The sequence below is a fragment of the Salvelinus sp. IW2-2015 genome, linkage group LG17, assembly GCF_002910315.2.
Source record: "Salvelinus sp. IW2-2015 linkage group LG17, ASM291031v2, whole genome shotgun sequence".
In the NCBI taxonomy this organism is placed as follows: Eukaryota; Metazoa; Chordata; class Actinopteri; order Salmoniformes; family Salmonidae; genus Salvelinus; species Salvelinus sp. IW2-2015.
In genome coordinates this window covers 32282881-32305208 of record NC_036857.1, presented here as the reverse complement: position 1 = coordinate 32305208, position 22328 = coordinate 32282881, and the positions used below count along the sequence as shown (strand labels likewise).

Here is a 22328-nt window from a genome sequence, read left to right as displayed (position 1 = left end):
GTGCCGTGCTCATTGGCTGAAGTTAAGAGGTGAATGACATTCCGCACACTTGTTAACGGTAAAGAGGAGGCGAGATGTGACGCTATGCTGATGAAGTACCCTTATTAACACTACCATATACAGTACACTGAATATACCAAACATAAGGAACACCTTCCAAATATTGAGTTGCACCCCACCATTTTGCCGTCAGAACAGACTAAATTCGTCGCGGCATGGACTCTACAAGTTTTCGAAAGCAGGGATGCTGACCCATGTTGACTCTAATGCTTCCCACGGTTGTGTTAAGTTAGCTGTATGTCCTTTGGGTGGTGGACCATTCTTGATACACACGGGAAACTGTTGAGTGTGAAAAACCCAGCATCATTGCAATTCTTTACTACCATACCCCGTTCAAAGGCACTTGCCCATTCACCCTCTGAATGGCACACATACACAATCAATGTCTCAATTGTCTCAAGGCTTAGAAATCCTTCTTTAACCTGTCTCCTCCCCTTCATCTACACTAATTGAAGTGAATTTAACAAGTGCCGTCAATAAGGAATCACAGCTTTCAACTGGATTCAGCTGGTCAGTCTATGTCATGGAAAGAGCAGGTGTTCTTAATGTTTTGTATACTCAGTGTAAATACCTGCTATGCTGATGGTGTAACGTGGCCACTCCCATATCAATACCTGCTATGCTTATGAGGTCCCATTATAACCTCTACCACGGATATCTGCTTGGCTAATGAGGTAACATTATAGACACTACCTTATAAATACCTGCTATGCTGATGAGTGAGATAGGAAGCAGTGTGAATTACAGAATTTACTAGATAAATTAAGTGACGATCCATTCAGTCCGGCCTTAATGATTGAACTTTCGTAGCTACATTAAATGTAGACTCCAAGGCAACATATGGGAAAAGCTCTTTGCACTTACTCAAATGATATACTGGATATAGTATCATTCTGTAGTCTTATATAGTACATAAGTGGACACGACATGGACCTGCACTTAAACACTATACCTGTTTTTCAATGAACAAGGCCTTACTGGTCCGTTGCATTCAATGTGTTTGTGTTTGTAATATTGTATGCGACTTATCAGAATATAGCCCCACGGACATTTGATACAGTTATAAGGGATTATTGTAGGGTGGGAATTGCCAGGGACCTCACAATACGATATAGGATGTTCACCGATACAATTAGTAATTGATTCAAGGTTTATAGGTCCATTCAACAGAGAATTGCGTCAGAAAAATAGTCCAAAACGCATGTCTCATCACAGACATTATCAAAAAGTGCTCACCGTGGCAGAACGGCATGGCGCTATTTATTTATTTTTTGTATTTAACCTTTATTTAATTAGGCAAGTCAGTTAAGAACAAATTCTTATTTACAATGACGGCCTACCAAAAGGCAAAAGGCCTCCTGCGGGGACGGGGGCCTGGGATACATAAAATAAAAATACAATATAAATATAGGACAAAACACACACTACAAAAAGAGAGACCTAAGACAACAACATAGCAAGGCAGCAACACATGACAACACAGCATGGTAGCAAGACAACATAACAACAACATGGTTGCAACACAACATGGTAGCAGCACAAAACATGGTACAAACATTATTGGGCACAGTCAACAGCACAAAGGTCAAGAAGGTAGAGACAACAATACATCACACAAAGCAGACACAACTGTCAGTAAGAGTGTCCATGATTGAGTCTTTGAATGAAGAGATTGAGATAAAACTGTCCAGTTTGAGTGTTTGTTGCAGCTCGTTCCAGTCGCTAGCTGCAGCGAACTGAAAAGAGGAGCGACCCAGGGATGTGTGTGCTTTGGGGACCTTGAACAGAATGTGACTGGCAGAACAGGTGGAGGATGAGGGCTGCAGTAGATATCTCAGATAGGGGGGAGTGAGGCCTAAGAGGGTTTTATAAATAAGCAGCTTTGAACGTCAACTGACAACCTAACCAGTGGCTGCAGGTTCGTGAGTGAAAACATGGGCTTTTTCGAAATGAAATCCGCTAAATACAACAACAAAAAATGGGAACTATTTACAAGCTAACAGACTGAATTTCAATATCCCACCCTCCACGAAGAGAATATATTCCTGTTTTCATTGTTTCTTTTTGATTCTTTCCCTTTAAATCACCAGAAACGGCTCTTAACAACGTAGATTGATTGCCAATATAGCCAATGAAAGCCAAGGATCTGGAGATGAAAATGAAGATGGTATCAAGTTGATTTTTATTGGTCCAATCCATGGAAACATCTTCAGATGGCACCACCTCCCAACACCAAATATGGAAGAGATACAACCAAGAGCAGTGCAGTCTAAACAAGTAATGGTCACAACAAATTAATGTTTTTATTTCATCAACACTGTCAAGTACAATCTAATTATTAATTATATGTGATTTAGAATGACATAGAGCAAAGAAAACCAGTGTTGGAAAAAGTACTGAATTGTCATACTTGTCATACCTTAATAGAAAATTACTCAAGTAAAAGTAAAAGTCAGCCAGTAAAATAGTAAAAGTATCTGGTTTTAAATGTACTTAAGTACAGTGGTTGAAAAAGTACAAAGTTAAAGTAAATGCTATACATCAAATTCCTTATTTTAAGCAAACCAGACGGCACTATTTTTTAAGATATTTTTTTATTTACGGACAGACGGGGGCACACTCCAACACTGAGAAATCATTTACAGACATTATTTGTGTGTAGTGAGTCCACCAGATCAGAGGCAGTAGGTATGACAAGGCGTTATATTGGTAGGTGTGTGTATTGGACTATAATTCTGTACTGCCTGAGCGTTTACACTCAACAGTTTCCCGTGTGTATCAAGAATGGTCCACCACCCCAAGGACATCCAGCCGACTTCACACAACTGTGGGAAGCATTGGAGTCAACATGGGCCAGCATCCATGTGAAACGCTTTCGACACCTTGTAGAGTCCATGCCCCAACAAACTTTGTCACTCACTATTATGCCATGTTAAATATACAGTATGTCACATTGCAGACATATTACAAAAATGTTGGTGAAGAGAGCAGCAGAGTCCCCAAAGGCAAGTATCCTGTKAGACATTCACTTCATTGGTCCATGAGCTGGATTCCTCTCTAGTTSAAGTTGTTATGGTCATTGGGATTGTTCTGTTGGTCAATTAAGCCAGGCAAGCTCAATCACACACAGATAACATATTTTAAACGATTTCCAATAGTATATGTAGCCAGGTCTGGTATAGAAAAGAAATGAGAGGAAATCGAACATSTCCTCATGTTAGTCATATTTGCTACAGCGGGTATTTTACAGAGATAATTCACTGTCTCATTGGGATCTTTGATATTTAAAAAACAAATGTGGCCCGAGGCAATATTCCTTACCTGTAAATAATATAACTGCTTGGATAGTGTAGCACCAAGGTGAAATTAGCCTTTTATTATTTTATAGAGTTAGTGTTCCTAGYGCTTTCCAGTTAGGACTATTAAAAATGTACAACCCTCTGACAAATTATTCACTTGACAGATTTGCTATTGGCCTTAATAACTAACCATTCAGCTCCACATTGTTTCAAATTGATCAAATTAGATGTTTCCCTCTGTCACGTGTTTTCCCGTACGGCAGATAGCTTGGTATATCCTTTATCTTCTCTGCTTTTTACATTTCTAATTACACAGAATCATTTTCAAATAACCGTATGACACAAACGTTGCAAGTAAAACCTTCTTCAAATGTTCAAAGAATTGTATTTGCAGAGGTTCTTAAAAATGTCATTTCCATTTGAGGCCATAGGCTATGGCGAGGAGAATGTCTGAAGGAAAACACATTGAGCACAACTGTCTTGTTATTTGTGCACGAGAACGCTTTGTGAACTACCTACCTAATCCTTTGTCCTCAATTTCTTAACTTTTCCATTCTTTCTAGTTTTGAATCATCAACATGTCTGCCATGAAGTTGACATTACCTACAGGTCAAAATAAAAGCTGCCTGTCGACCAACAAACACACACAGTAGCATTAGATTGAGAAACAATCATGAGGAAATACAGAACCATGCCCACCGCACATCCCCAAGTGAGTAGCATCTTGTGGTTGTGACCACCGAGCCTTAAACATATCTCCATATCAGTGGGGTTGGATGGATCCACTTGTTCTCCCAATAGGGGGGTAATGGAGCTCCTCATTGAGCCAGACTGGCGACAGGCTGGTAGATGAGTAGCCAGGGCTTACATGCGCCAGRTCTCCTAGGGGAAGTCTCACTGGCAAACAAACACATCTGCCCTGTGCCAACGCTGAGGGAAGCAGGGTCTTTTTTCTGTTCTTTTTTTAACGTAGGTAGGGTCTTGAAATGTAGTTTGCTTACAGTAGCTAGCACTAGGCTCATTTCTCATCTCTTTGCGAACCCATTTAAGTTTTATGATGGTTTAACCGGGCTTTACCTCTTGTTCTTTTTCTGTCTTTCTCTCTCATTCACTCTCATTCTCTCTTTCTCTCACCACTGTACTTTGGGGAGAGGGGTAAGTTGAGACATTTTTACATTCAGCATCACTCCATCAAGGGAACCATAGTTTTATTTCAATAGTATTCTTTACAACAATAGTATTCTTTCAATAGTATTCTTTACAACAATTGTATTCTTTCAATAGTATTCTTTACAACAATAGTATTCTTTACAACAATAGTATTCTTTCTATATATTTCAGGATGTTGTGCATCCCTGGAAATAATCAGAATTCATGTTAACATTACAGTTTTGAAAACATAGCTTGTCCGATAATAGTGGTCTCTTGGCACAACTTACCCCGGGTATGGGGTACGTTGAGCCTTGGGACAGGGTATGTTAAGCCACCTACACATTTCTGTACTGATTTAAATATTACTGCTACCTTTTTCAATCCATGTATATCTTTATATCCAAAACACAATTGAATACAATCACTTGAGCTTTTTTGTATTTTAATTATTTTAAGCATGTTTTAAAAGCATGGCTTWAAACCTAACAAACACTTTGCACTTAAAAAAAAAAAAATCACATATGCTCTGTTGTTACCCAATATCCCAGCGATAATGCCTTGCATTACGTCTGGGAAGAATACTCAACAATTTGCTCAACTTGTCATTGGCTCAGCCATTTGCTCAACTTACACCAAGGCTAACATTTTTATTATATTAGCCCACACATCTACAAGGATGAACTTTCATGCTAGTTTTAGGACTTCATATCGAAGCTTATTGAAACCCCAACTGATGTATAGAACAATCTTAAAATGATCTACTTTGGTTTAGATACAAGCATCATGAAACCTCTAACAGTGGTTCCCAAACTTTTTATAGTCCCGTACCCCTTCAAACATTCAACCCCCTCTAGCACCAGGGTCAGCGCACTCTCAAATGTTGTTTTTTGTCATCATTGTAAGCCTGCCACACACACACACTCTACGCAAAATTGATTAAACAAAGGAATGAGTGTGAGTTTTTGTCACAACCCGGCTCGTGGGAAGAGACAAAAAGCTCTTATAGGTCCAGTGCACAAATAATAATCAATAATTTTGCTCTTTGTTTAGCCATCTTACATATAAAACATTATTTGTTCATCAAAAATGGTGAATAACTCCCCACAGGTTAATGAGAAGGGTGTGCTTGAATGGATGCACATAACTCTGCAATGTTGGGTTGTATTGGAGAGAGTCTCAGTCTTAAATAATTTTCCACACACAGTCTGCGCCTGTATTTAGTTTTCATGCTAGTGAGGGCTGAGAATCCACTCTCACATAGGTACGTGGTTGCAAAGGGCATGAATGTCTTAACAGTGCGATTTGCCAAGGCAGGATACTCGCAGCCCWATCCAGAAATCTGGCAGTGGCTTCTGATTAAATTCAAATTTCACAGAACCGCTCGTTGCAATTTCGATGAGGCTCTCTTGTTCASATATTGGTAAGTGGACTGGAGGCAGGGCATGAAAGGGATAACGAATCCAGTTGTGTGTGTACATGCGTAATTGCGCACCCAGCTCACTCAGGTGCTTCGCTATATCACATTTGACATTGTCCGTAAGCTTGAGTTCATTTGCACACAAAAAAATCAGACAATGATGGAAATGCAGACAGAGAAGAGCTCCAACTTCTTAATCATAGCCTCAATTTTGTCCCGCAGATTGAATATAGTTGCGGAGAGTCCKTGTAATCCTAGATTCAGATCTTTCAGGCGAGAAAAAACATCACCCAGATAGGCCAGTCGTGTGAGAAACTCYTCGTCATGCAAGTGGTCAGACAAGTGAAAAMTATGGTCAGTAAAGAAAACTTTAAGCTTGTCTCTCAATTCAAAAAAACGTGTCAATACTTTGCCCCTTGAAAACCAGCACACTTCTGTATGTTGTAAAAGCGTTACATGGTCACTGCCCATATCATTGCATAATGCAGAAAATACACAAGAGATTGATGGCTTTTGKGCCATCAGTACAGATACCAACACATCTTGACCACCAAAGTCCATTTGATATCATCTCCTGTTGTCCTGGTTTCCAATGGTTTTCAGAAGAGGATGTCTTCCTTAATTGACCCCCCATAAACGTAARGGACATTTTCCAGGAGCTGTGCCACTCAAATTGCTGTAACGCATAGAATTTGCGACTTACTACTCGTAAGTCGTCTTAATTCTCYCTCAAAAAACTCCTGTGGCTTATTTTTCAAATTGGCATGTTTCGTTTCTAAATGTCTGCGCAAGAGTGAAGGTTTTATCGAGTTGTGAGATCATACTTTTGCACGTATAACACACTGTGGCTGAGGAAKGGCACTACTCTCAATATAATTGAACCCCAAATCAATGTAGTMRTCATCATATTTGCGCCTCTTCGATGGTCCAACGTCCCTGTCTGTTGTTCGGTGCTTTCCCAGGTAATGGGGCAGTAGRTCTTCGGCTGCTAGCATTGGATGTGCTCGTGGAAGCAGAGCAACTTGTGTCYTCGACAGGTGCAGGTGTAGGCTGGTATGTGGAGCTGGAGCTGGTATGTGTCTCTATGGATGCGGGCTTTACATTTTTTAACCATATATCAATTTTCAAGCAAACAGAATGAGCAGCAGCTACGTCTGGCTACATATGGACCGTTTGTGGAATTTCCGCGAGAGAGTAACGGTTAATGTGATTGGATGTTAATTATTTGACTAYGCWACCTGTATTTGACATTGTGTTGTTYTTTCGCTGAACACTAGATGGTTMAATTTTATTTTTGGCAGTGAAACGAGGCTACTSAGGCGAGAGAAAAAACATCACCCAAATGTATAGCCCATTGGAAAATCTAAATGTGAATCACATTTTTATTTTGCGTACCCCTGACGGCATTGCACGTACCCCTGGATAAATTCGACTACGTTTTTTGCCGCTGACTTGCTTACCACTTTTTCTATGTGGTTTATTCCTTCACAGACTCCATGAAATAATGTCCTCTTCCTAAATATTTGGTCAAATTTGACATTTTGTGTATGGTTTCCTAGAAACAAGGCTTGATCAACTTACACCTTTTGCAACTCTCCGCTACCCATGTGTGGGAGGCATCTTCATACTGGCTTCTGGTGATGCAACATAAAAGYCTGCTGAGGCTTTATTTAACTTTTTATTCACCCACAAACCATGTGACAAACGAGAAATAGGGGAGCTGTCAATGGCCTGATTGGTTATTTCGTCATGTCCTTTAAGGTGATAGGCCACAGCCACACCACAACGCTTTGAGGCCCTGGTTTCGGTGTGTGTACCTCGGCTGCACATGCTGTGTTCCTAACTGCTGTACAGCAAGGCAGTGTGGCTTGGTAGATGTTTTAAAAGCGTGGTGCTCAGAGGTGTGCATACATTCTGAAACGTGTGCATGTGTGAATGTGGTGCTTGTACAGTGCCTTCGGAAAGTATTCAGATCCCTTGACATTTTGTTAGGTTACAGCCTTATTCTAAAATTGATTAAATCGTTTTTTTCCCTCATCAATCTATACACAATACCCCATAATGACAAAGCAAAAGTAGGTTTTTAGTAATTTTTGCTTATTTATTAACAATAAAAAAAAATACACTTTACTCAATACTTTGTTGAAGCACCTTTGACAGCAATTACAGCCTCAACTCTTTTCGGGTATGATGCTACAAGCATGGCACACCTGTATTTGGGGAGTTTGTCCCATTCTTCTCTTCAGATCCTCTCAAGCTCTGTCAGGTTGGATGGGGAGTGTTGATGCAAAGCTAATTTTAGGTCTCTCCAGAGATGTTCGATTGAGTTCAAGTCCGGGCTCTGGTTGGGCCACTCAAGGACATGTCCCGAAGCCACTCCTACATTTTCTTGGCTGTGTGCTTAAGGTTGTTGTAATGTTGGAAGGTGAACCTTCACTCCAGGTCCTGAGTGCTCTGGAGCAGGTTTTCATCAAGGATCTCAAGGATACTTTGCTCCGTTTATCTTTCCCTCAAGCCTGACTAGTCCCCCAGTCCTTGCCACTGAAAAACACCCCCACAGCATGATGCTACCACCATGCTTCACTGTAGGGATGGTACCAGGTTTCCTCCAGATGTGACGCTTGGCATTCAGGCCAAAGAGTTGAATCTTGGTTTCATCAGACCAGAGAATCTTGTTTCTCATGGTCTGAGAGTCTTTAGGTGCATTTTGGCAAACTCCAAGCGGGCTGTCGTGCCTTTTGCTGAGGAGTGTCTTCTGTCTGGCCACTCCACCATAAATGCCTGATCAGTGGAGTGCTACAGGGATGGTTGTGCTTCTGGAAGGTTCTCCCATCTCCATAGAGGAACTCTGGAGCTTAGTCAGAGTGACCATTGGGTTCATATATAGTGGGACCTTATATAAACAGGTGTGTGCCTTTCCAAATCATGTCCAATCTATTGAATTTATCACAGGTGGACTCCAATCAGGTTGTCGAAACATATCAAGAATGATCAATGGAAACAGGATGCACCTGAACTCAATTTCGAGTCTCATATTAAAGGATCTGAATACTTYTATAAATAAGGTATTTCTGTTTTTCATTTTTAATGCATTTGCAAAATGTTTTTGCTTTGTCATTATGGGGTATTGTGTGTAGATTACTGAGGATTTTTTTTTTTTTATGTAATCCATTTTAGAATAAGGCTGTAATGTAACAAAATGTGGAAAAAGTCAAGGAGTCTGAATACTTTGTGTGCATCTGTGAGTGTGTAGTGTGTGTTCTTATGTATGTGTTTTTGTGTGTGTGTGTATACATTTGATTTTGAATCCTCAATGGTTACAATTCACAGTGACCTCTCTTTCCTGTTATACATCCTAGCCCGAATAGCACAGGAGGTTGGTGACACCTTAATTGGGYAGAATGGGCTTGTGTTAATGACTGGAGTGGAATAGGTGGAATTGTATCAAATACATCAAACACATGYTTACCAGGTGTTTGATGCCATTCCATTTGRTCCGTTCCGGCCATTATTATGAGCCGTTCTCCCCTCAGCAGCCTCCAGRGCCYTATAGATTGCTCTAGTTTAGGCCAGCCAGCCACTACTATGAGGCTTGAGAGCTCTATGGTTCTCCACTAGTCTCCAGAGCCTTGGCTCTGTGCCAGTGTTCAGCCCCACTCTCTGTTGGGGGTTGAGGGGCATGGGGAGTGGCCGGTAATGTCAGCTCATTAACCTCCATTCTTCCTCGTGCAGCGTTGCACTGTATGGAACCACTGTTTGAGACCCATGTCATTACCCCTCCCCCTGCACGCATGTGGAGGGAAGGGTGGAGAGGGGAGGGTATTACYCGGATTGATATGTTCCTTTTGAAAATGCCCTGCTTGTAACTCCTAAAGGGCCTCCCTCTTCTTTTCTCCCCTTCTGCTCTTCTCTCTCTCCTGTCTCTCTCACTCTTTCTTTCTCTCTCCCCCCTGTCTCTCTCACCACAGGCCCGGTACGGTGTGGGTGAACGAGGAATTCGGCTCCTCCACGGTACCCCACCCCCAGGCTCCAACCCAGCTGGGAAAAGATTGCCCACTGCTGGGGTGAGATATGGCTAAGGCCCCCCTAACCTTCCTCTATACTAAAGCCCCAGAGGGTGTTCCCCATGGGTCGGTGCTGAGCCCCTTGAAGGTTGTGATCCACGAATTAACGCTCTCTAGAGTCTAGAATTAGCGCATTAGTGGTCCTCCGACATGCCAACAAGAAAACCCAGAGGCACTTGTATGAAGGGAAGGTACACACACACACACACACACACACACACACCACACACACACACACACACACACACACACACACACACACACACACACACACACACATCGACGAGTCTCTAAATAGGCGCGACTATAGTCTAGTAGTTAATGAAACCATCCCTTGTGTTTCCTCCATGGTTGTCTGTCTCTCCAAACGTCCAATCCCACATAATACACATCAACAACACTGCTCTCTTCAATAAGTCACACAAGGCAGCAACACAACAGTCTACCTTTTGACACGGAACCATGCAGGGGGGAAAAAAACAGCCAGAGATGTAAATAGACTGATACGTTTCCTTTGCTTGTAATGATTTATTTTTGTCACTGCCAGAACAGTCAAAACTTCAGCCGCACTTTTTGAAAACATTTTTTTATTTTCCTTTTCTCTTTTATACATTCATATGGTGCAGGGAGGCAAGAGAGCAGTAGATTGCATTAAGATAACCAATTATATGCTAGAGGAAACCAGACTTTTTTTTCTTCCACTGCCGTTATCTGATGTTGTGGTGAGCAGAGGCAAAGGGCTGGGGTAATGTGACATTCACTCTGCCCTTTATCTCCCCATCGCTGTTTACCAGATTCAGTTAAAAGTGGGTTCTGCTCTGCATCCTCTCCCCCGCCAYAGAAACCCCACATACACACCCACACACACGTGCAGACGCACGCGCACACACACACTCACGCACACACAGACACACACACACACAAACTCCTTCCCCTSCCCGCTCCACGGCTGCACCTTGCCATTACATTTTAATGTGTGTGTGGCTTTGTGTGTGTCTARAGTACAGTATACTCTTTGGTGTAGTTTGTGGGTGGATGGGTGAGGTAGACATAAACTATATATACAAAAGTATGTGGACACCCCTTCAAATTAGTGGATTRGGCTATTTCAGCCACACCCATTGCTGACAGGTGTATAAAATCGAGCACACAGCCATGAAATCTCCATAGACAGACATTGGCAGTAGAAGGGCCTTACTGAAGAGCTCTGTGACTTTCAACGTAGCACCATCATAGGATGCCACCTTTCCAACAAGTCATTCGTCACATTTCTGCCACTGCTAGAGCTGCCCCGGTCAACTTAAGTGCTGTTATTGTGAAGTGGAAATGTCTAGGACCAACAGCGGCTCAACCGTTAAGTGGTAGGCCACACAAGCTCACAGAACGGGACTGCTGTGTGCTGAAGAGCGTAGTGCGTAAAAATCATCTGTCCTTGGTTTTCAACACTCACTACCGAGTTCCAAACTGACTCTGGAAGCAACGTCAGCACAAGAACTGTTCATCTGGATATGATATGGGTTTCTATGGCCGAGCACCCTAAGATCACAAAGCACAAATGCCAAGCATCGGCTGGAGTTGTGTAAAGCTCACCGCCCTTGGGCTCTGAAGCAGTGGAAATGCGTTCTCTGGAGTGATGAATCACGCTTCACCAGCTGTCAATCTGACGGATGAATCTGAGTTTGGAGGATGCCTGGAGAACACTACCTGCTCCAATGAATAGTTCCAACTGTAAAGTTTGGTGGAGGAGGAAAAAGGGTCTGGGGCTGTTTTTCATGGTTCAGGCTAGGCCCCTTAGTACTAGTGAAGGGAAACCTTAATGCTACAGTATACAATGACATTCTAGACGATTCTGTGCTTCCAACTTTGTGGCAACAGTTTGGGGAAGGCCCTTTCTTGTTTCAGCATGACAATGCCCCTGTGCACAAAGCGAGGTCCATACAGAAATGGTTTGTCGAAATCATTGTGGAAGAACTTGATTGGCCTGATCAGAGCCCTGACCTCAACCCCAACGAACACCTTTGGGATGAATTGGAACGCCGACTGCGAGCCAGGACTAATCGTCCAACATCAGTGCCCGACCTCACTAATGCTCTTGTGGCTGAATGGAAGCAAGTCTCCACAGCAATGTTACAACATCTAGTGGAAAGACACTCCAGAAGAGTGGAGTCTGTTATAGCAGCAAAGGGGGGACCAACTCCATATTAATTTCCATGATTTTGGAATGAGATGTTCGACGTGCAAGTGTCCACATACTTTTGGTCATGTAGTGTAACTTTTGTTTGTTTGTGTGTTTGTGTGTGTGTGTGTGTGCGCACACACGTGTGTCTGTGTGTGCGCAAGTATGTGCGCGTGTCTCTGTGCTTGTGTTCTGTTCTTGTCTACCTCTCCACTTGTTACCCTATGTATGCTCATGTTTAGGTTTCTGCCAGTGCACAGGTTAGCCTACACTACAATATATAGCATTTTTATTTTACCTTTATTTCAACAGGAAGTCCCATTGAGACCGCAGTCGCTTTTACAAGGGAGCCCTGCATTTTACACTTTAAACATTTTTAGAATACAAGCAACAGTTAAAATACACAAAAATAATAAAAAATAAAAAAATGAAATCAAGGAAAACATCAACATATCTCAGCTACCAGGTCTTCAGTCAATACCCTAAACTGCCTAAACGGCACCAGAACATCCCATTTCAACGAGTTGTACAGATTGTTCCAGCAGTGGGGCACATCAAAACTTAAAGCGCATCTACCCAATTCGGGGAAGTCCTGATGAACCTCAAGAGTTAAACAACCCTGCGAAAGTGTTTTGTGACTCGTGTCTTTATACTTCAACAACGACGTGAGGTATGTTGGAAGCTTGTGCAGAAGTTGTAAACAAAGAGGAAGTAATGAAGTTACCAACAGGACTAACCTTTTGATACAGGATGCAGTGATGTGTATTTAAACTGTCACCAGTGATAAAGCGAAGGGCTCTATGGTAGACSGCATCCAAAGGTTTAAGAGTAGTGGCTGCTGTATTCCGATAAGTGGTGTTACAAATGTCAAGAACTGGCAGGAAATTTGACTGTACAATCTGCTGTTTCCTGCTATTTAGGGAGAGGCAAGACCTGTTTCTAAAAAAAGAAGCCCACTTGAAATCGTTTTAACCAAATCATATGAGCTTACAGTTTCACCTAATATCCCCTCTAAAGTGACTGGCTAATTGTAGTTTGCTCATTAATTTGATACGATGCTGTTCATTTCTAAGGAAGTGTTTCCTCAGACACGGGTTAATAGGTGGGCTGTCAGAGGCCACAGTGAGAGGATGYGGGAAGACGGTGTGGGTGGTACACATTTTCCAGGGGTGTGAGCAAGTTTTATARACATGTACCCATGCACACACACATGTGGGCTCTTTTACTCACATGCTCACACACTTTCTCTGATGTACACACACATCTTCGTCACACTGTCAAACCAACAGATACTCAAGTTCATGAAGAGGCACACACGTAAGATACTTGCAAACATAAACATATAGGCCAAGACTCACTGCGTATAAACAGTATTTATTATGACGCTATTTTACATTTCCTATCCCCTATTGTGGGCTGACTAGACCATGTTATACAAAAGACCAGGTCAATGACACTTTTGTTATACTATGGCAGTATTTTAAAATTAGATTCCTATATATGCTTCAATCTTTTCTAGTACTGTGTTTGAGCATACTGTATGTTGCTCTACTATCGTCTTGGCATTGGTTGTAAAATAAAGGCCATGTTGAGTTAACTCCAAACTCTATCTGTWAGTATTGTGAAATTATTATTTTTACATTGCAAGTGAGTTGAAAGTTAAGGTTYAGATTGGTCATAGTGGCCAAATCAAATTGCGACTAATGTCTAAAAAGGCGTCATGCCTATAGGGGGAACAGGGGCACGTGCCCTCTCAGATTAGTCCTGTTAAAAATAAAGACATGCTTGCCCAGAAACAGTGCATTCGGAAAGTATTCAGACCCCTTAACTTTTTCACKAAAAAATTACATTACAGCCTTATTCTAAAATGGATTTACTCATCAATCTACACATGATACCCCATAATGACAAAGCAAAACACGCATTGATAAATGTTATAAAAAAACAAAATACCTTATTTAACATAAGATTCAGCCCCTTTGCTACAAGACTCAAAATTGAGCTTCAGGTGCATCCTGTTTCCATTGATCATCCTTGAGATTTCTACAACTTGATTGGAGTCCACCTGTGTGTAAATTCAATTGATTGTGACATGATTTGAAAGGCGCACGCCTGTCTATATAAGGTTCCACAGTTGTACTGTGCGTGTCAGAGCAAAAACAAGCCATGAGGTCGAAGAATTGTCTGAAGAGCTACGAGACAGGATTGTGTCGAGGCACAGATCTGGGGAAGGTATCAAAAAATTTCTGCAGCACTTGAAGGAGCCCAAAAACACAGTGGCCTCCATCATTCTTAAATGGAAGAAGTTTGGAACCACCAAGACTCTTCCTAGAACGCTGCCCGCCAAACTGAGCAATCGGGAGAGAAGGCCTGTCAGGAGGTCACCAAGAACCCAATGGTCACTCTGACAGAGCTCCAGAGTTCTTCTGTGGAGATGGAGAAATCTTCCAGAAGGACAACCATCTCTGTAGCACTCACCAATCAGGCCTTTATGGTAGAGTGGGCAGACGGAAGCCACTCCTCAGTAAAAGGCCACATGACAGCCCACTTGGAGTTTGCCAAAAGGCACCTGAAGACTCTCACACCATGAGAAACAAGATTCTCTGGTCTGATGAAACCAAGTTTCAACTCTTTAGCCTGAATGTCAAGCGTCACGTCTGGAGGAAACCTGGCACCATCCCTACTGTGAAGCATGGTGGTGGCAGCATCATGCTSTGGGGATGTTTTACTGGGAGACTAGTCAGGATTGAGGGAAAGATGAATGGAGCAAAGTACAGAGAGATCCTTGATGAAAACCTACTCCAGAGCTCTCAGGAGCTCAGACTGGGGCGAAGGTTCACCTTACAACAGGACAACGACCCTAAGCACACACCCAAGATAACGCAGGAGTGACTTTGGGACAAGTCTCTGAATATCCTTGAGTGGCCCAGCCAGAGCCCAGTCTWGAAACCTGACAGAGGATCTGAGAGGATCTGGAGAGAAGAATGGGGAGAAACTCCCCAAATACAAGTGTGCCAAGCTTTTAGCGCCATARCCAAGAAAACTTGAGGCTGTAATTGCTGCCAAAGTTGCTTCAACAAAGCACTGAGTAAAAAGTCTGAATACTTTTTTTTCGATAAATGTGCTTTGTCATTATGGGATGTTGTGTGTAGATTGATGAGGGAAAAAAATATTTATTCCATTTTAAAATAAGGCTGTAARGTAACAAAATTTGGAAAAACTCAAGGGGTCTGAATACTTTCTGAATGCACTGTAGGTTCCCAATCTCCCATCCTCATAACTAGCTACATGTACCAAGAAGCCATTTRAGGCTATCAATCAAATTATAGTAGGTAGCTTGTCTAACTATCTAAGCTGGCATGCCTGCTGGCAAGTTTGGTAGACTTTAGAAAAGCAAGCAATAATTAAAATGTACTGAATAAGAATCACATTCCTTTCAATTTACCCAGATTTTAGCTGCGATGCAGAGAAGCGTATATATTTTATTTTAAAAAAGAACCACAAGTCASGAGGACAGCTCAAGAAGTATGCTTAGATATGGAGGAAAATAGACATATTTCTTTACACCAAATTAATCATCATGATTATGACTCTAGATTGCAGTAAAAAGCTGTTTCAGGTGTTTGAAAAATGATAAATTCTCTGGACGGGGGGCTGAGCCCCACTTCGGACCACCCCCCAGTCATCCTCACGTACTTTGTGCCGCATCTGCTTTTTGGGGTGCATGACGACCCTGCTAAAAACTGATTCAACCTTTCTTTCAACTATTGACCTGTMAGCATTGCTTGATTGGGAGATTGTGCATCGCATCGACGTCCAGATTTTTATTCTATTCAGTGAAAACAAGACCTTATTAAGCACCACCCCACCTAACCTCATTCCACAGTGCCTTTGTCTTCAATCTCTCTTTCAATCTCTCTGTTGTTCAAATTCGGCTGTGTTCTAGTGGTTTGACTGCAACAGAAAGTGGAGGGATGAAAATCATCTCAGCTGGCTGCCATTTTCTTTTTTTTACCACCCATACATATTTGCAGTGAAAACAGGCCTCCATAGATTGCTGGCCTCCATAGATTGCTCTTCATATTAGAATATATATATTAGAATATTATATATATATATAAATCTATATATTATAATAATAGCACTCTACTATGAATTAGGACTACATTGATTCCTGAACCAAATAACAATACCAATGGAACATATTCTCTCTGACTCGCTGTATTTATTGTTATAGAGTTGAATCTTGTTGTCTTTAAGTGTTTTGTAGCATTAGGCCTACCTTGCTTAATGGTAGAAGTTAGGCCCTAAGGTAAGCTAATGAGACTYGCAAACAGGGAGTATTTCATGAACATTTATAGTGGGATTCATTCAGGTGTAATGCCACAGAGTTTGACACTCACCCGTCTAGCTCGTGTGGACTGCTAGCTGTAGAGATGATCATATCTGTAATATAGAGCTGTGTACTATGTATAGATAAAGACATATTTGCATCTGCAGATGAATTATGTGGTAGAGAGGGAGAAAACAAAAGGTGGATGTGAGGCACTAGTGGTGGATGTTAACTAGCACTGCTGCAGCAGCTCTGTCTGTGTAGTTGGGATCAAGCAGTCAGAACCAGGAAGAGGCCCTGTTTCCCCTTATCTAACGACAACAGAGCACATGTTGCCATGGCCACAGGCTGCTCTCTTTATGGGCTTGTGTGTTGGCTGGTGTGTGTGTGTGTGTGTGTGTGTGTGTGTGTGTGTGTGTGTGTGTGTGTTCCATGTCCATTGTTTGCTCCGGGTGTGTTAAAACATCAGGATTGTCACTGTAGTAGACACACTTTTCTCTCCTTGTCGCCATTATAACTCTGAGATACATTTTTCTTGTTCTCATTCTCTTCTTTCTCCATTTTCTTTCTTTCTTTCTAAATTAAATTCTTTCTTTCTTTCTTTGTGACAGGTTGGGCCCTCACAAAATTCAGTCACACATTGTTTCAGGAATTGTTGAGGTTGAGGTTGGCGAGGACCTTGTTCAGTTAATTGCACAGAAAGAAAAAGGGAGAACGGGGAGATGGAGAAGTAGGGTGCTCAAACAGACATGCATATTGCATGAGTCCCTCTACTGCACCCCTTTCTTCACAGAATGTCTGAGCAGTGCTTGTTAATTCCGCTTGGTGAGATAATTATTTTTAGTGAGAGTTAGTGTACTGTACTGGCGAAAGCTTTTAAAGTCACAAGTATCATACACTTTCTCTTCATAGATTCTCTTATAAATTGACAAAAAATAAATCGCTGTCAAAAGTTTTTCTTTCTACCATGGTACTGTGACCTATGGTATATGCGCCCATGAAGACACAGCCTTAAAGAGCTGTCTCTCACGACGCAGATGCCAGAGTGCTGGAGATACAGCCCTTTGCTCGTGGTAAAGGCATATGGCCAATTAATACCTGCTGGTCTTTGTGTGGCGGGGTCGTGGTGTTGTTTGGGTGTGGTGTGGGTGTGCGGTTAGTTGGCTCAAGTGGGGTGGGGGATGCCACGGAGATTGTGCGTGTCTGCTGACGACGAATTGGGCAGGGTCGGTGGAGATCAAGCTTTGCGGGTGTGGTAAGTTGTTGCGCTTACACACACCCCAGAGAGTGCGTTATTGCTATGTTAACTGGTTACCCAACATAATTAGAAGAGTAAAAGTACTTTTTTGCCATATCCGTTGCATACGGTCTGATATATCACGGCTTTCAGCCAATCAGCATTCAGGGCTCAAACCACCCAGTTTATAATAATAGATACGCCTATTCACTAAGCCTTTATGGCAAGCAAGCACTTTGTTGAATCTTGATGTTCAGTTGTAGAACTGTTTATCTGGTTTTACTACTGTATCTAAATTATTTATTTAACATACAGTACTAGTCAAATATTCGTCAAGTATTAGTCAAGAGTTTGGATACACCTACTCCATTCAAGGGTTTATCTTTATTTTGACTATATTCTACATTGTATAATAATAGTGAAGATATCAACACATGAAATAACGCAAATGGAATCATGTAGTAACCAAAAGTGTTAACAAATCAAAATATATTTTATATTTTAGATTCTTCAAAGAAGCCACCCTTTGCTTAATGACAGCTTTGCACACTCAATTCCACCTCGCAAAGTTAGCATTTTTGATCATTTAACTTTTCAAAGTATTGCCATACAGGACAGCTGCTGTCGCTTGCCTTTCTCTGCCATTTTTCCAATTGTAACAACGATGACGTATTGGTGGAGAGTCGACTCCAAATGATTGATTCCTCGACTCCTTGCATGTCGACTCCGGTGTCGACTCCCATTTGTGAGTGTCAAGACTCCAAAGATTCGTATTTTTGGAATGGAGGAGACTGATTAGTTGCTGTACTTTCCAGAACACAACACTTGCATCTTTCAGTATAGGCGCAGTATAGGCAGGTCGGCCACCAGGCAGACAGTCAGAACCGTGCACTAGGCCTATCTATCGGCAATCAAAAGCTGTATCACGCAAATGGATGCTGTATTTCACAATTTCTTGGCTTGCAATGTCTTGCGACTTCAGTAAAGCAGGGCCTACAGTATCATCAATGAATAGGCTAGGATAATTGAAATGAGCGAGATGCAAGACTTCGCTCTCACACAGTTACTCTATTGAGCCAGTATGTTGCTTACTTTCTGCCGTCAACATAAAACATTTAAAAAAAACTGTTAGAAATACTCTTGCTCTTTGCAAGAAGCTATGTTGTTTCTTTTGACCTTTTAATTGAAACACAATCACAGTAAGGTCTTAATTGTTACCCAGAAATGATTTGATATTGAGATAAAAACAGCTGCATTGGACCTTCACATTTTTCTCCTTCAGTTCTTCAGTCCCATTTGGTGCCTAGTGAATAGAACCCAATGGAGTGGTCTAATTGATCAGCCTGTTTGTTTTCTTACTGCCGTCCAGCAGTAGGCCTATGCTGCAAGCTAAATGTAAGTCAGGCCTATGTAGGTGTTTGAAGTGTTTTAACTTTGGCTAGCCCACCAAGGGGAATGGATTCTTTAGTATAATGGTGGGATAGCAGACATGGGTACACATTTGAAATCTTCAAATACTTTGAGTGTTTGTTGTAACCTACCAGGGGTACCAAGCTACCAAGGTTAGCACCAGAGATGGAAGAGGAAGCGAGACATCCACTCCCTAATTTATTTCAAATCAAATCATGTTATTTGTCACATACACATGGTTAGCAGATGTTAATGCGAGTGTAGCGAAATGCTTGTGCTTCTAGTTCCGACATGCAGTAATAACCAACGATGTAATCTAACAAACAACTACTACTCTTATACACACAAGTGTAAAGGGATAAAGAATATGTACATAAAGATATATGAATGAGTGATGGTACAGAACGGCATAGGCAAGATGCAGTAGATGGTATAGAGTACAGTATATACAATGAGAGATGAGTAATGTTGGGTATATAAACATAAAGTGGCATAGTTTAAAGTGGCTAGTGATAGATGTATACATAAAGTTGGCAAGATGCAGTAGATGATATAGAGTACAGTATATACATATGAGATGAGTAATGTAGGGTATGGGTAAACATTATATTAAGTGGCATTGTTTAAAGTGGCTAGTGGTACATTTATACATACATTTCCATCAATTCCCATTATTAAAGTGGCTGGAGTTGAGTCAGTATGTTGGCAGCGGCCACTAAATGTATGTGGGTCTGTTAACAGTCTGATGGCCTTGAGATAGAAGCTGTTTTTCAGTTCTTCGTCCCTGCTTTGATGCACCTGTACTGACCTCGCCTTCTGGATGATAGCGGGGTGAACAGACAGTGGCTCGGGTGGTTATTGTCTTGATGATCTTTAGTTCTCCTGACATCGGGTGGTGTAGGTGTCCTGGAGGGCAGGTAGTTTGCCCCCGGTGATGTGTTGTGCAGACCTCACTACCCTCTGGAGAGCCTTACGGTGTGGGGCGGAGCAGTTGCCGTACCAGGCGGTGATACAGCCCGACAGGATGCTCTTGATTGTGCATCTGTAGAAGTTTGTGAGTGCTTTTGTGGTGACAAGCCGAATTTTTCAGCCTCCTGAGGTTGAAGAGGCGCTGCTGGCGCCTTCTTCACAACGCTGTCTGTGTGGGTGGACCAATTCAGTTTGTCGTGATGTGTACACCGAGGAACTTAAAACTTACTACTATCTCCACTACTGTCCGTCGATGTGGATAGGGGGGTGCTCCCTCTGCTGTTCCTGAAGTCCACAATCATCTCCTTTGTTTTGTTGACGTTGATTGTGAGGTTATTCCTGACACCACCCTCCGAGGGCCCTCACCTCCTCCCTGTAGGCCGTCTCGTCGTTGTTGGTAATAAGCCTACCACGTGTAGTGTCGTCCGCAAACTGATGATTGAGTTGGAGGCGTGCATGGCCACGCAGTCGTGGGTGAACAGGGAGTACAGGAGAGGGCTCAGAACGCACCCTTGTGGGGCCCCAGTGTTGAGGATCAGCGGGGTGGAGATGTTGTTACCTACCCTCAGGTTACCCTCAGGTTCTGGTTACGTTACAGTTAATGAACTAAGCAGACCAGACCCAACTGCTAATGCATTGTTGCCTATGGGAGAACCACCCCATTAAGCAGACCGGAACTGACCATTTTTTAAATGGTTAAAAGCTTTTTAAACAGTATGGATCCTTAAATTTCCACGAGTCTTTGTTTAGTACTTTACAGCACACGTTTGGCGTTCCATTGCGCGCAGTGGCCAGCTCAATCAAACCCTTATAAAATATTTGGAAATCAATTAAAATAGTAATTTGAAGCCAGGTTGTGGCGGATAGGTTGTATTGCGAGTGGCAAAGGGAAATAGTAGGACCAATACAGCTCCCGCAATGTTCCCATCAGAAGTACGGTAGATCTATATGGATAGTCATTTTACCCACATCATCACATAGGGTTTCGTTCAATGCAGCTGTAATTTTTCAAATCCATAGCATGTGAACATCCGCAAGACCAAGCATGAAAAGGACAGCCTACATTGTATTCTACTCATAGAACTCTGTAAAACTATTACATGGTAATTCCCTGATACGTCGTAGTTAGCATTACTTCCCCACCTTGTGGCGTTATACATTTTTTTGTAAGACGCCATGTTCGCTCGATGAGTGGAAGGCCTGACCTAGTTCCCAGTCACTTGTTTTGGTATGGCACCGCCCCCTCTCCCGTCACACATTCTCTCTTCTTCTCTGCCTCAGTACTCTCGACTCTCTACTTCCTCCGTCTCTCTTTTCTCTCCCCGCAGGTTGCATCACTGTTGGAAACATGTGCGAGAGGTAGGTCCTGCCGGAACTAATTCCAATGCACAAGCCATCCCAATGAATAGAGTGTTTGCCGAAAAACAAATTGTGTAATTGACTGCTTTAATGAACTCCCTGGTCTTAGTCAGGAATGCAACAATTTAGGGACGCGGCAGGATGGTAAGCACTCGCCAGTGCACCACTGACAGAGCAGAGAGATCAGAGAAAAGATAGAGAGGGAAGACCAGAGGTACGGTACGAGAGAGGCAGGGAGAGAGACAAGCAAAGAGGAGAAGGAGAGAAAATGAGAGGGAGAGGCAAAGAGGATGGTTTCGGTGCAGTGAATGTGGAAGTATGGCTGCAACTGATTAGCAATCACCGAGATAAGCTTGGCATTTTAAAATGGGAAGAGCCAGTGCAAGGAGAGCTGGTCGTTACAGCACGCATCAGAAAAGGCTGTTACATTGGAATAGTATGAGCAAGCGCTGTTGAACTTAGGCAACAATGTCTGGACCTTTATCTGTTGTCATGGGGGTTGATTGGAGTCTGAGATGGTTTCACATCTTGACACGTCCAGATTTTTCAATCCCACCTCATGATTGAATAAGCAAGACCTGTGACATGAAAATAAAACACTTTAATTCTTTATAGCCTTTTGTTTATGGCATAGCTTGTAAAACAAGAGGAATATAATATAAGAAAAAATTGTGTATTTGTTGAAGCTGACAATGAGAACCCAGAAGAGTCTGTATCCAACCTTACCTCTTTATCTTACTTTCTCTAAATGCTGACATGACAGGTGGTTTTTGTTGATACATTAAATTAAATACAGTAGTCCACAATCAGAATGTGGACGTGCTGTAGAGCCTTTCATATGAAGAACAATTA

The 22328-nt window shown here is 42.1% G+C and overlaps 1 protein-coding gene across 2 annotated transcripts in view; it reads left to right on the top strand.

Moving 5' to 3' along the window:
• Positions 1 to 22328, top strand: part of LOC111977000 (TOX high mobility group box family member 2-like) — a 154012-nt gene that overhangs the window by 41215 nt on the left and 90469 nt on the right. For both annotated transcript variants that reach the window (XM_024006232.1, XM_024006231.1), the window contains exon 2: positions 9897 to 9992. In XM_024006232.1, coding sequence (XP_023862000.1) covers positions 9897 to 9992 — 96 coding nt within the window. The remainder of the gene's footprint in view (positions 1 to 9896; positions 9993 to 22328) is intronic.